General features: G+C 39.3%; 1 protein-coding gene across 35 annotated transcripts in view; it reads right to left on the bottom strand.

Moving 5' to 3' along the window:
• Positions 1 to 14092, bottom strand: part of NRXN1 (neurexin 1) — a 736316-nt gene that overhangs the window by 49070 nt on the left and 673154 nt on the right. Inside the window, exon 1 of one of the 35 annotated variants that reach the window (XM_048078482.2) lies at positions 114 to 205. The exons of 33 other annotated variants lie outside the window; for them this stretch is intronic. In XM_048078482.2, the coding sequence (XP_047934439.1) occupies positions 114 to 146 (33 nt within the window). In that variant the 5' untranslated portion in view covers positions 147 to 205. Of the gene's footprint in view, positions 1 to 113; positions 206 to 14092 lie in introns of those variants that run through there. One more of the 35 variants, XM_048078481.2, reaches the window with a different exon arrangement.

The raw sequence follows: 14092 nt of genomic DNA, 5'->3' as shown, positions 1-14092 counted from the left end.
AGCCTTTTTTTTTTTTTTTTTTTCCCCCTCGCTCTCAGACTAATGGTATCTTAAACCCTGCATGCTGCAGTGCTTCGCCTGTGCTCTGCATCGGCTGTGAGAGAAGAAGCTACCTGAGAGTTTTCACAGTGCCATCTCATATCCATGTCTGCCTGGCTACCCCTGCGTGCTTATAGCTTTTTTTTTTTTTTTTCAATTTTTTTTTTTTTTTCTCTCTCTTAATTCTTAATGGAAAATCCTAGGAAATTTAGTCCATCCTCTGAAATCAATACTGGTGACAGGCGCGCTCCCTGCCTCCGCGGGAGCCGGGGATGATGGATCGCCTGCGCATCAGCCCGCCCTATCAGTGCCCCGCACTCGGGCGGCGCCAAGGCAGTGGCCGCGCCCGGCGGCGCGCAGCGGGGACCCGCCGCGATGCGGAGCCTCCGCGCAGCCTCGCGCTGGGACCGGGAGGGGATGAAGAGAGGGGGGAGAGGGAAGGGGAGAGCTGCCCGCCGCCCCCGGCCCCTCGTCTCCCGCGGTGTTGTCGGGTGGAACCGTTCCCGCGGCTTTTGATGGAGCTTTAGGTGTTGAAGGGTGTATAATAAGGCTGAGCTAACAAAATGACACCGCAAAATAATAACAACAGCAACAGCAATAATAATAATAATCCGCCGAAACCCACAAAATGAAAAAGCCTGCCTTCATTTTGAAATCTCTCCCCACCCTATCGAATCTCCGACCCAACACATAAACATGCAGCAAACGCAGGGCTGGCTATGGGAGCTACAGTAATTCTTCCGCAGATATGAGCATCTGGATCACCTTATGGAAACCTTTTCTGTAACGTACATCCGTTATCACCAACCACAGTGGGAAACAGGATCGATTGCACAGCTTTGTGTGGGGAGCAAAATGCTGGTAGCAGCCTTGACAAAGAAAGCCACGTGTGAAAACACTTGGGTCAAGCCAGTCAACAAACCAAACCAAACCAAACCAAAAAACCTCCAACTATATTATCTATTCAACAGATACCTTGTAAAATAATACAGCTTTCCTGTGATCTGCCCTAGTGAGTGCTTTCCTCTTCTCCTTCTTAACAGTTAGAGTGAATCCCGGCAGCTATGAGTTTAAAGTTAACACATGACTCTCCTGCAGGACTTTTCCTACATCCCCTACAACAACACAGAATAACAGATGTCTCCACTAAGGAAGATGACAAGCGATCTACAAAAAAGTTGGGTGACGTGAGCTTTGCAGTTCCCTTCACAGGAGCTCGGTGATGATAAGGCTGTCCTGACACGCATCTGTTTGACAAGCATCATGTGTTGCACATTTCATTGCTTACTGAGTGTTCCCTTCCCTTTGATTCTGATGTTATCCAGCTCAGTACTATCTTCTGTTTACAGTTGATTGTCCCTTTACTAGTAACGAGCCTTTGGCAGCAACTGCATCAGCCTGAATCTCACATGGTTGGGTCTATCTTCTTTAACTGTACGTTTAATCTAGTTTATCTTAAATTCTAAAGGCATTTTGAAATTGCAACGGCAGTTGATAAAACACATGTCCACATGCAAATTACTGCTAAAGGCCAAGTCACATGGCAGTGAAACAAAACTAGTGCTATGTCTTTATAACCTCAATATACTTCTTCATGGGGGGAAAAAAAAAAAAAAAAGATGAAATGGATTAATAAGGTCTCCATACGAGAAAGTTCTTCCTCCTCAAAACACAGAGCCAGGATTGACCCTCAGCTATGGGCAGCGGCTCAGCTTATTTGGTAGGCTTACACAGCAGTGCCTAGATTTTTAATATTCAGTCACAAGAACATTCAGCCACAAGAACATGCAATACGTGTCTGCAATTTTCTTTTCCCTATGAAGTGATGAATAACCACAACAACCCAACTAGATAGCAGCAAGTCCACTTGCTGGACACAGCTGCTGTCTGCATACATTTGTTTGCTGTAATTCAGTCTAAACAAAGATAGCAAATGCTGAAATAAATGCATGGCTTGTAGGAAACAAGGATATTGTTTGTTAAATGTCTGTGCTACACGGCACTAATTAGAGACAAGTCTCTGGCTAGGGCAATACCTGACTCTTGACCCTGAGACTGGCAAACTTCAAGACAATCTGCAAGCATATAGCACAGAAAGCACTAACTCAACTCTTTTTATAAGTTTTCTTTCTTCTAGAGTGGGTTAACAAGATAAAGTGGTTCTGGACCTGGACATTATGTTTTTACAGCTGCCACAGTTATATATATAATATATATATAATTCTCTCAACACTTCCACTTGGAGCAATTCTTGGCCCTCCAAGGAACACCCTAAAAATCCTGAGATCTCAGCTCTGCACCTTCCCCCTCTGTGAAGATGGCAGAGAACTCCACCAGACCATAATTGTGTGGTCACTTTTCTTCTCAGGGACTATAATAGAGGGTAACAAAGACAATGCTGATGTTTGCAGCTGTGCTCTGACCACCCTTCTGGCATCAGCATCAGTCTCCCTGGGTTGCCTGACAATAACCCCAGTCGAGATTGTTCTCAGTGAAAGGAGTTCATCTGAGGGAGAAAAAAAGAAAGAAAGAAAGAAAGAAAACTAGTCCTAAATGAGAATAACAAATACCATTTTAAGTGATCTAAATGATGGGATCCTTTCAGATTTACTGAGTAAAACTTTCTTTAACCCTAGCACATGCCTTCCTGAAAGACAAGACTAAATTATCTGTAATATTTTTCCTGAGGCAGTGTTTTTCAGTGGTGTGATTCCACAATAATGCTATTAACAGCCATTGACTACCGTATGTCCTATGTGATGTTATTTAAGGGGACAAATGTAGCAACAGTGGTATGAAGGAGGGATGGCAGATCCCAACTCCTCTCAAATGCTGAGCTGATGTTTGTAAGGATGGGATGCTGTTTGGGAGGCTTTGCTTCAAGTGCTAAGAAAAGTGCTGCACAAAGCAGCTTGCTGTGAGCCACATTTGGTCAGAAAGGTACAACATAGAGATGCTGGGTGCCCGGTGTGAATTGGCTCCGGCCACCAGCAAAGAAACAGATCATTGTGGAATTTATCCTGTTTATCTTGCTTATGGGACCTGACCTTTACATTTTCAGTGATCCATGGAAATGAAGAACATCACTTCATCTAAACAGTCTTGGGGTTTTCTTTTTATGAAAATGTAGCTGTACCTACATCATGTGTGATACAATGTGGTGTGATACGGAGATACAATAGACAATATGGTTACGATAGACTTTGCCAATAGGATCTGAAGACACTGTAAGAATTATGGGCTCAGCAGAGCAAAGCAGTTGAAAACGTGCTTGACTTTACATGTATTTGTGAGTTTACATTGAAGCAAATTCCTGAGTGCTTTGTTGAATCAAGGCCAAATATATATATATATAAAAAAACAAAAAAACCCCTAAATGCACGGATGCGATAAACCTGAATTTGAATATACACTCTCAAGTTGTACTTGAGAATTTTGCTGAATGTACATATTTTGCCAAATACATACAAAATACCACTTGAAAACCTGCTTGATGATGCAGTGAGGGATAGCAAATGAGTGGTATAGCACATATTTCATACCAAAGGAGATTGTTGTAAATATTACAAAGACCAACCTATATAGTTATTAAAATGAAGTAACATCATTATGCTTGAAAAACCTACAAAAAAGACATAAAATCCAACACACACAGCCAAGAACAAAAGTCAAATTTGAGATTTGATTTCAATCTGATATATATTATATTAATTAGACAAGAACTGTACAGACATATCACCATTAAAATCCTTGCTACTGCAAAGAACAGAGTCAAAACTTATGCAATTTATCAAGGATAGAGATTTACCCAAGAGCAAAAATGATCCCTTTTTTCTGCAAGATTGCAAGATACCATTTTATCAAAAACAAACAAAGAAAAAAGTAAACAAATAATAATAATAATAAAAAAAAGTGGACCTCCAATTCAGCCAAAGGTAGAGGCCCTAAGTTTTTACAACTCAACCTAAGGATGGGCACGAATGAAGCAGCTACAGAGAGTGAAGCTTTTAAGATATAATTATTTTCTGTATCAACAAATAACATACTTAAACCCCGTGTGATGAAAAACAAAAAGCATGTGATAGTTCGCATGAGTTTATCAATAAGTCCGTATATATGCAAACGTTGGTACAATCCTAGACAGCCACTTCACAGGCTGAAATATATTACTCAACACTTCTAATGCTCTTAATGAATGTGAAAGTCATGTGAGTTTTACATATAAACTTCTGAGTGTCCTTAAGAATTACACTGGCATTTCACATTGAGAGTTGCATCTCTCTCATGCTCAGGTGGCCCTCCACTGATGCCCAGTCACCTATAAGTCCCCCAATACTTGGTAGGAAACACATTTCACTTTGAGGCATATGTGGATTTGCAATCTACCTGGGGGGGGGGTGTGTGTGTGGTGGTGGGGATTTCAGAATTATGCATACACAAATTCATTCTTATCCAGAGAAAACAGGGATTAAGGAAGTAGTCTTACTTAGTCACAGGAGAGATGGGACAGAATTTGGGATGTTGTCAATGTGACACCTTCTTCGCTTTCCCTTTGGAGACTTCTGCAAGACTCCACTCTGCTAAACTACCCAGCTCTGAGAAATAAATGTCAGTGTCAACACTTTCTGTCATCTATGTAACACTTAGCGTACTCTGCACCTGTGACAAAATTATCCCCTTCTGGCAGGAAGTCTGTAATCTTGTTCCCAGAGGTCTGAACTTCCCCATCATGCTGTCAGCCAAACGGCGCCTATCAGGCCAGCCTGGGGATACCTCTGTTCCCACAGATCTTGGGAAAACAAGCTTGACAGTGATGGAAATCTTTAAGAGAACTTCCTTCCCCCACTTGAAAGGTCAAGATCCTTCTTCTTTAAGCAAATTGAAGCAGAAAAAAAAAAGTCTTTCGGGAAAAAAATTACCCACTCAAGAAACTATAATTTAGATCAAACCTACCTGTTTGGAGCTAACAGCTGCCATCAAACTTGAGTCCCAAAACCTATGCTGCCAAGAAGCAAATTAAATGTCTTTTGCTGGGCATACATATATTTTCATTCTCTGCTTCCTATTACCTCCTACTTTTCATTTCTTACCTGTCTTTCTGCTCTTTCCAAATCCTCATACACCTGGTTAATCAACACAGCCATAATAATACACAGGGACAACTTGATGATTTACAGCTATTATGCTAATTATACAGGGCATGTTTATTTTTTTCTCAATTGTCTCCATAAATCACATTTCTTACCATTCCAAATATTAACATTACCTGATTGTTCACACCTATCTGGTTTAGTTGTAAGTCCTCACTATATTTTCCAGGTGGAGGGGACAAATGTTACGCAAAGATACATAGATACAGAGTTAGAAAGGGGGAAGAAGTCAGCTATTCATACTGAAACCTTCCCAAGGATGATTAAAAGCAAACAGTTGAAAACCAGCATTTTTGAAATGGCAAAATTAAAAATTGTTGGAAGCATGTTTAAAGCTGAACACCTGTAGCAGAATGAGGAAGCAACTGTGCCCCTAGACAGATCCTATCTACAAAAGCAGATACTAAGAAACAGTGTAAGATATACCCCACTGGAAAAAAAAAAAAAAAAAAAAAGATCATTTGAGAAAACCTCAGAGCAGCAGCATTCTGAAATTTTGGAGGTATCATGCCCACACTTCGCTAATTAAAACTAACCCAAAATGACAATGTGTAATTATTCGCAAAGGTCCATTTCACGCCTATATCTACGCAAGGATACCAGGTGTGACACACAGATATCAAGGTGAGCATTACATGAGGACAGCACTGAGATCACCCCTCAAGCCATGTGGGAAGCATTAAGGCTGCCTTTACTAGCACCTGGCTGTCCATTGTCTAAAAGTCTTGCAAGGACATCATCTGACTTGACTTCTGCACAGGCCACAAAGTCTTAATTCTTCCCAATGGGGGATTCTTGGGGGCCTCTCTGCTTCTTTTTTTATGGAGGCACCAGGAACACAGAACGGTGATGTACTCGATCTCTTCAATGTGTCATTTTAAACCAACACCCAGCAATTTTACAGGTGGTGTTCTCTGCCCATCATCATTTTATCCATTTCAGCGGATGTAGTTCAGGCCCTGCATTTGTTAGGGAACCTGAATTATCTCCAGAGACTCAGAAGGGTGGATGAGTAGAAGAGAACCTCTAAATTACACACAGATTCTCTTCTCCTGCAAACAGCAATGTGATCCAAAGGGGAGGGGAACAGGAGCTACCCTCTAGCATCTGCACGATCACATGAACAATGTATGCTTCCCAGAAAATGGACAAGAAGTTGCAATGGGGCGAAAAACAGAAGTCAAAGGGGGAAATAAGGAGAGAAGCACACATCTGACTTTCCCTATGACTGTGTTCTGCAGTTTTTCAAAGAGTAGATTTTTTCTACCAAATGAGAAACAGAAAAATTAAGAAAAATAAGTCTTTTTTCTCTTTCCTTCAGGGTACATAATGCACACCTGTGTGTGTACAAATAAATAAACTGGGAACAACTGCAATGAGGCTATCTTGTAAACAACGAAAATATTTATGCCTTTTCATACCTTTGTCAACATTTGATTCGATACATAAATGTTTTAATATGATAGTGTATTTCACAAATAAATTGGTTCAAAACAATTCCCTCCTTAGTTACACTCTGGGACTTCCATCAGCTTCAGCAGCATGCAAGGCAGTAAAGACTTTACCCCCTCGTGTCAGCCTCCTGCATGGATAGCAGGAGCAAGTGCATACAACACAATGTATATGGGGTGATGAAATGCGTACCATATGACAACAGATAGCAACTGTTAGGAGGGCAGTAACAAAAGCAAAGTCTCTTACTTTCAGTGTATTTGCTCTAAGTACGACTTCGCCCTGTTCCATCAGAGCCACTTGTAGGAGCTGGGGAATTCTTGTTGCTATTCCACATTTATAAAACTGTTTAAAACTAAGACTAACAGAGCAGAGAATGCAATATACTTGGTTTGACTGATTCGGATCTTCAGTTTTCTAAAACCTTCCTGGCTGAAAGAAGATTGCTTTATTATTTGTTCTACTTTAAAATCATACCATTTCAGAGACACCCACATAACTTAGAAATAGATGTACAAATACGTTAATTTTTGGCCTTGCTACATTTTACAGAGTGGGAGTATAAAGAAAAAAATAGAATGTGAAACTTTCCTCCTAAATTAAAGGTTTCATATCCTAATAAATAATTTCTTTGGCTGTTAGTAAACGCTTCCATTATCCTCTAATGTGGAGAAGCCCACAGAGACTGGGTGTCTGCTGCTGCCTCTTTAATAAGAAACCTGTTTTGACTGTTCTGTCAGGTAAACAGCAGAGCCAGAGCCCTATCTCTTTTCTATGCTTTGCAGAAAAATAAAGCAGCTGTTGAATAACTACTCAGATGCACACAAAAGCTCACATAGTGTAACATTGGCTGTTCATCCATGCCAGAAGACAGAGTGGTTATCCCATGACCCTAGGAATGCTTCCTTGAGTTGGGGAGCTGGGTCTTTATGGAAAGGAGGAATGACATGAGTAACAGATTCAAGCAGCAGCATCTGAAGGTAGCTGAGCCTCCCATAAGGTGACAGGGATGGGAACACAGAGAGAAATCTTCAAACGAAAAACTAAATGGGTGCAGTTGTGTACTGGTTATCAGAAGGGCTCTTATTGAAGGCTTAGGGGAAGAGCGCAAAACTAGTGAAGGAATTCACATTTAGCAGATACTATCTTGCTCTGACATCAACCTCTTGGTGAAAGGAGATGGAGGAGACTGGTGGGTGACAAGACTGCCCATTTACAAAGCACCAAACTGCTCACCAACCTCTTTGCCAGCAGCCAGGCTTATAAGTAAAGGATTTTATCATGGAAGAAAACCAGGTAAAAAAAAGAGAGCCATGCAAACTATACCCTAGTCAAATCAGTTCACAGGTGAAAGCAAAAGCAATGGGAAATGCTTCATTTCTGAATGAGAAACTCATATTCTCTAGAAAGGCATAACACAACAGGAAATTGAGCCCTTGGTACTCAGACAATAAAACAAAAGAAATGCAACAAAAAGAAATTTGAATACTTTGTGAGAATTAGAGGATTTTCACACACTAATTAAATTACTGCTTTAGCTCAGCTGTTTTGCCAGGGGCAAGAACTATATAGAGGTTTGTTTTTTTTTGGAGAATAATGGTTGGTTTTGCTTGAAGTTCATAGTATTTTAAAAATAAAGGCTAGGGAAAAAAAAAAAGAGAGGTATACACAGCTCACAGAAATACAGGGAAAATCTTCTTTGGACTATGGAAGAGGCATGAAAGGGCAAAGGAGAAACTCTGGTCTCACTGAAATCAATAGCAATTCTGCCAGGATTTAAATCTTTAATTTTCCAAAAATCTTGAAGTCCAGCCTCTGCTTTCATACCTGTTTGGGAAGCATAGTCACCTGCAAAACCAAGTGGGAACACACTTTCCTCTAGCAAGCACTGCTGCCATCACCTTGGCATTCAGCAGTAAGGAAGGAGAGGATATCAGCACCACTCTCCTCTCAGGCAAGACCCTTATGCTTGTAGCTCTGCTTCCTTAAAATTTTCACACATATCTTTTGTTGTTAAAGAAGCTAGTTTGAAGGGGGAGCACAAGCAATGCATTGTTCTTAGGGAAGACCAGAGGTAATTTGATACGTCGAACCAGCACTGAGGAATGGGCTGCAAGTGCAAAGGCTCCATTACCTACTGATGTTCACCATTTTTCAAGCTAAAACTGTAACACATTATTTGTATTGATTTCTATCAGTACGTACCTAGTTAAAACAACAAATTAGCCATGATTTTTTTTTTTTTTTTTTTTACTACAAGACATGAAAACTCAAAAACATATTGCTCACCATGATGTTATTCTTCCAGTCCACGTGCAGGATATTGCAGGAAAAAAATGAGTTATATTTTTTGGCTGATTATCTGTCAAACAGTCTGCTTGTGCAGGTCACAGTTCTGTAAGCAGTCGAATAAGTTCAGGATGATAAATTCGGAATTACAACACTCATGGTACAAGGCCACACTTGGGCATGTATACCCCTACACTTTGGAAACACCCTATTTGTTTTCTTTATTGTTTACTATCAAATCTTCTTATTTCTCTTTCATGCTAAGAGACAAGTAATTAGAACTCTACTAATCAATAGACCACTTTATTCTCCAGTGCAGCTCTGAATAATCCCCATAATTTAACTAGCTTCTGAGGAGGCCAGCAGGGAATATGCCGAGAAAACAAAGAATTTGACAAATACCAAGGGCTAGTCAGTACAAAGCAGCTTTCAAGAAAATAAAAAAGCTACCTGAGCTTATTTTATAGTGGTGGAATCAAAACAAGTGAAATGCAAATCTGGCTTTTCTTCTTTTCATTTACAGTGAAATCGATGGCTGTGTAGCCCCAGCTAAGCACTGGAGGTCACGCACACTGACAAACATGCCTCCTCCTGCACCGGTGAGGGCTCCGTGGCCACAGGAGGATTTCTTTGCACAAAGTGAAGGAAAGGAGTATGTTTCCTCCTCTCCAGGCTGAGGTTTCTCTGCCGAAGCCATACAAAAAGGAGCTGCAGCACAGCTGTGCTGGACCAGCAGCATCCTCAGGCCCTCTCCAGGCTCCATTAGAGCATTCTTCGTTATGCTAACAAGGAAGTGGCTTTAACATCTACACTCTAACAATAAAGAAGCAGGAATATATTTCCTGCCATAATATTAATGTATTCACAGATTACAAAACCAGACAGTACCACCAGGTTTTATTTTAAACGTAATTGGATTTTTTTGGCATTCTAGAAATGTATTTAATTGAAAGCAAGAAGGATAATTATTCTTTGTCTATCAAAAATGTTTTCTGTGTTTTAAATATGAGTACAGAATAAAAAGTAGGACAAGGTGGAGTAGAAACATTAAATTAAATAGTTTTGAATTTATTTTCTATGCTCTTTTCATTTCCTTGACAGCATAGCTGCACTATTTCCTCATTTATTGTTAATGAACTAAGTATATCCTTGCTTGGTTTTGCAACAAAATTAAAACAATAAAAATATGTAAAACCAGTCTAATGTAAAATTTAAGCTGTTAGGTCTATAAGAAATATTTACTACTCAAATCACAGGTTTAAATCAGAAACTTTTCAATATTTAACAGAATACTGCTGTATCCAATGCATTAAAAAAAATCAAATGAATAAGACATGACAGGATGGAAGCAGAGTACTTCTGGTGAAAAAAATAATAAAAAAGTAAGACTGAATACAGATGCAAGTGGTTGTATATATATATATGAAATAAAATGCCAAAAGTCAGTACACTTATAATTGATATAACATTCACATTCAACTTATTTTACCTTGGAGGCCTCAACTGATGTTTTAATTTATTTTATTTATGACATTATTTCTAAATGTTTACTTACTGCAAAATATAAGCACCGTATCAGCTCTAAGGAGTTTGGGGTCTAACAGGCACACATGACTGATAGATTTCTGGTGTCAAAAATCACAATATAAGTTTTAAACAGCACTTCAAAGTCATGGAGTGCTGCTAGGAACCAGAATTTGGTTGGAAAATCTCTTGGTCCTAGCTACTGAACTAACATTTCTTTCTTTCTAAAATCTTCTATAGCTACTTTTCACCAGATGCCATGTCAGGTCATTCTTGTTTGGATCCAGCTCTCAGTAAGACCATTCCCTCTGAGCAGGAGAGATTGGACAAAGACCTCCTGAGACCTTCCTGAGACCAGGGGTGATCCTACAGGAAGGCAGAACTGAAGCAGATCCCTTGGTACAACAGGGCTAGCTCTTTACCATCACCAGCATAGGGCCTTTTATCAACTGATCACACCAGCTTGTTTTTGACTTTTATTCCTATTAGAACACTACTTTCTTGGTATTCTCTTTTTATTTCCAACACAAGTTTATCTGTGACCAGTTTATCCCTGTTTTCACAGAATCACAGAATCGTCTAGGTTGGAAGAGACCTCCAAGATCATCTAGTCCAACCTCTGTCCTAACACTAACAAGACCTCTACTAAACCATATCACTAAGGGCTACATCTAAACGTCTTTTAAAGACCTCCAGGGATGGCGACTCAACCACCTCCCTGGGCAGTCCAGGGCAGTTTTCTCTCATGTCACTTCAATCCTTTGGCATAAACGGTCCTCTCTCCCTTCTCTGGTTCACTTATTTTCATTGTTTTGCTATATGAAAATGTGAAAGCAAGCCATGTTCTTTTAGAGGGCAGAAATGTGAACAAGTTCACATCAGAGGAGTAAGGATGTGAACTCACAGCAGCTCTTAGGCTCTGTGGTGACTCCCTTAACATAGTGCTTTTTGTGAAGTACACCAGGATGAAGACATGCACACTTCCAGTGAATACAGAGTATGGGTGTACTTCCATTTCTACATAAAACCAGGATGGCTGGCTGATGTAGCAATACCATTCTTTTTCTCCTGTAGGGACAGGCTCTTCACCAGTCATCTCTCTCCTGTTAAGGGCTAGAAGTACTTTTCAACAGCCACAACACTCTGGCTTACTCATCCTGTTGTCATTCAGCATGTCGAATGCTTTTACTTCTCAACCATTTCTAACTGATGAGCAATTAACTTGTAGCTGAATATCTTGTTATTCTAAAGTATGTGATTTTGCATTTAATACTAATGAATTCATCTCTTTGCTAGCACCCCAGTCCACAGGGTCATTCAGCTTGATACCCTCATTTTCTCCACATTGACAACGCCTCCTTTCTTTGTAATGCCTCATCAGCGTACCTCCACTTTCTGAGCTGTTTCTGGGCAACATTTTACTGCTGTTCATTAAAGTTAGTGAGTCTCGAGGAAGAGGTGAGACTTGCAATCAACCAGCTCATCAACTAGGAACAAAGTATTGGTTTTCTATTCCTGGTAGGTTGTTTCTGAAGTCTTCATCTTCTGGCTAGCTACAGCCTTTAGACTGAATAAGAATTTGGAAGAAGGTCATATCTACTGATTTATAAACACAAGAATTACAAGAACAGAGACAGGTGGACTGATAACAAAAAAAGAAGGCCAAAATCATCTGCAGCAGTACTACCCACACCACCAGGAGGAAGGAGGATAAATATCAAAGACCCTATAGAGAAAAGGAAATATTTGAGACATATCTTTATTCTGACCCACAGTTGCGCATCATGTTGACATATAAAATTCCTCCTGATAGAAAAATACACCCTCAGTTAAATGAGCAACTCTGTTTTTTTCTTCAGGTATAACAGAATAATTGATAAATAATGCAAAAGAGAAGAAGAAATAGCATGTATGTCATAGACATTGTACTTTATTGGACAGATTAAGAAAAGTTTTAAGCAGTGCGAAGGCCTCATGTTAGTTCTTTGCAGACTGGTGAATTCCATCTGTTAAGAATAAATTTCCAGTTGGCACACAGAAAATTACTGCACTGTTGTATAATCTTCACTACGCTTTTTCATTTATTTCTGTAATTAAAACCATTTTGAGAAAGATGTAGACAGTTCAAACAAATTACATGTTACAATAAAACAATTCTAATAACAATCTGGGAGTTATTAATGAATACTCAGTTCTTTATAGTAAAGTATTAACTGAAGTAGATCCTGAACAGGATTATTACTACTCTTGGTCTTTTAAATGTGTTTTTTTCTGCACAGAATATGGAAACTATATTTGCATAATAATCATAAATCCAGTGCAGAAATGTAATTTTATTTTTCTGAATAACCACTCTGTTTATTCATCAAGGGCTCCGAACATCCAAAATGATGAAGCAGAGGATAAGATAATAATATGCCTTTTTCATGGGATTTAGTAACTGGAAACAAAGAGGGGACTGAAGGATGAAATGTTTAAAATAACTTTCATTGACTGGAAAAACACTGTTTACAGTTTCTTATATCTGTTTAATGTTTGCCATCCTCTCCTCACCTCACCCCCCCCCCCCCCCCCCCCAAGAAAAGAAGCAAAGAAATAATAAAAACCTGTTCCTGTTCTAAGTAATCATATAGAAAATAGAAAAAAATTTATAAAAACCCAGAGCTTTTCCTAATAGAAGGTAAAATGGCTAAAAGCATATTGGCAAATTATTATAGATGAACAACTTAAATGTGTGCTCATACACAAAGAGCTAGGAAAGGATCTTCTGCATAAGGGGGATGGACTTTTTTATGTGCAAGTATTTGCAAATTCTTTTCCTTTCTTTTCTTGCCTTCAGGGGAACCGTTTCTGCTTATTAAAGACCTTTCTTGCCGAGGTACCTTTAGAGGAGGTAGCTCAACCAACCAACCAACCCACTTCATGGCCATAGGAGCATTGCACTCCAAGAGCGCACAACTTGATCAAGAAGCTCTGCAGATGTTCAGCAGTTTGTCTCTCCTCACCTTATCTGCATAGGAAGCAGTAGAATCAGGACAAGACCTGCAGTAAAACAAGGCAATGGTGAAGCCCACTTCATTCAGAAATTTTATAATTTCACTGGGCTCAATGAATGAGACAGCAATACGGATCACGGCCTCATACATTTGTGGGAGTTTTCACCTTTCAAGCACAGAACGATCATTCCTAGGTCATTTATCCTCCGGCAAGGACTTGATGTAAAGATAAAGCCCATCATATGAAAAAATGAGCATGCCTATCTTAACATTCAGAAATCTTCTGTTAGGAAAGGACTATATAAATATACAGTACTGTCATTGCTGTTTTATTACATCAAAACTTCATCACAAGAAAACTCATATAAGGAAAGAAAACTCATAAAGAAAACTCCTATCTTTACAATGAGACAAGAACAATTTTTTTTTTTTTAAATAAGCTAATATTTTATGCTTGTTTTCATTTAAAAACTTTTAGATTCCTCTGTTCTCAACCCTTTTCTTTCTCCCCTTCTATACTCATTTTCTTTAATAGGCTAAAAGAAATAAAAGCAAAAAAAAAAAAAAAAGGAGAGGATGAAACAAACAGCTTACCTAATTTTGGCAGAAATACCACTGCAAATTGCAAATCCACTGAAAACA

Source organism: Anser cygnoides, chromosome 3, assembly GCF_040182565.1.
Source record: "Anser cygnoides isolate HZ-2024a breed goose chromosome 3, Taihu_goose_T2T_genome, whole genome shotgun sequence".
In the NCBI taxonomy this organism is placed as follows: Eukaryota; Metazoa; Chordata; class Aves; order Anseriformes; family Anatidae; genus Anser; species Anser cygnoides.
The sequence above is the reverse complement of the archived record's forward strand: the minus strand, read 5'-3'. Positions and strand labels throughout refer to the sequence as shown.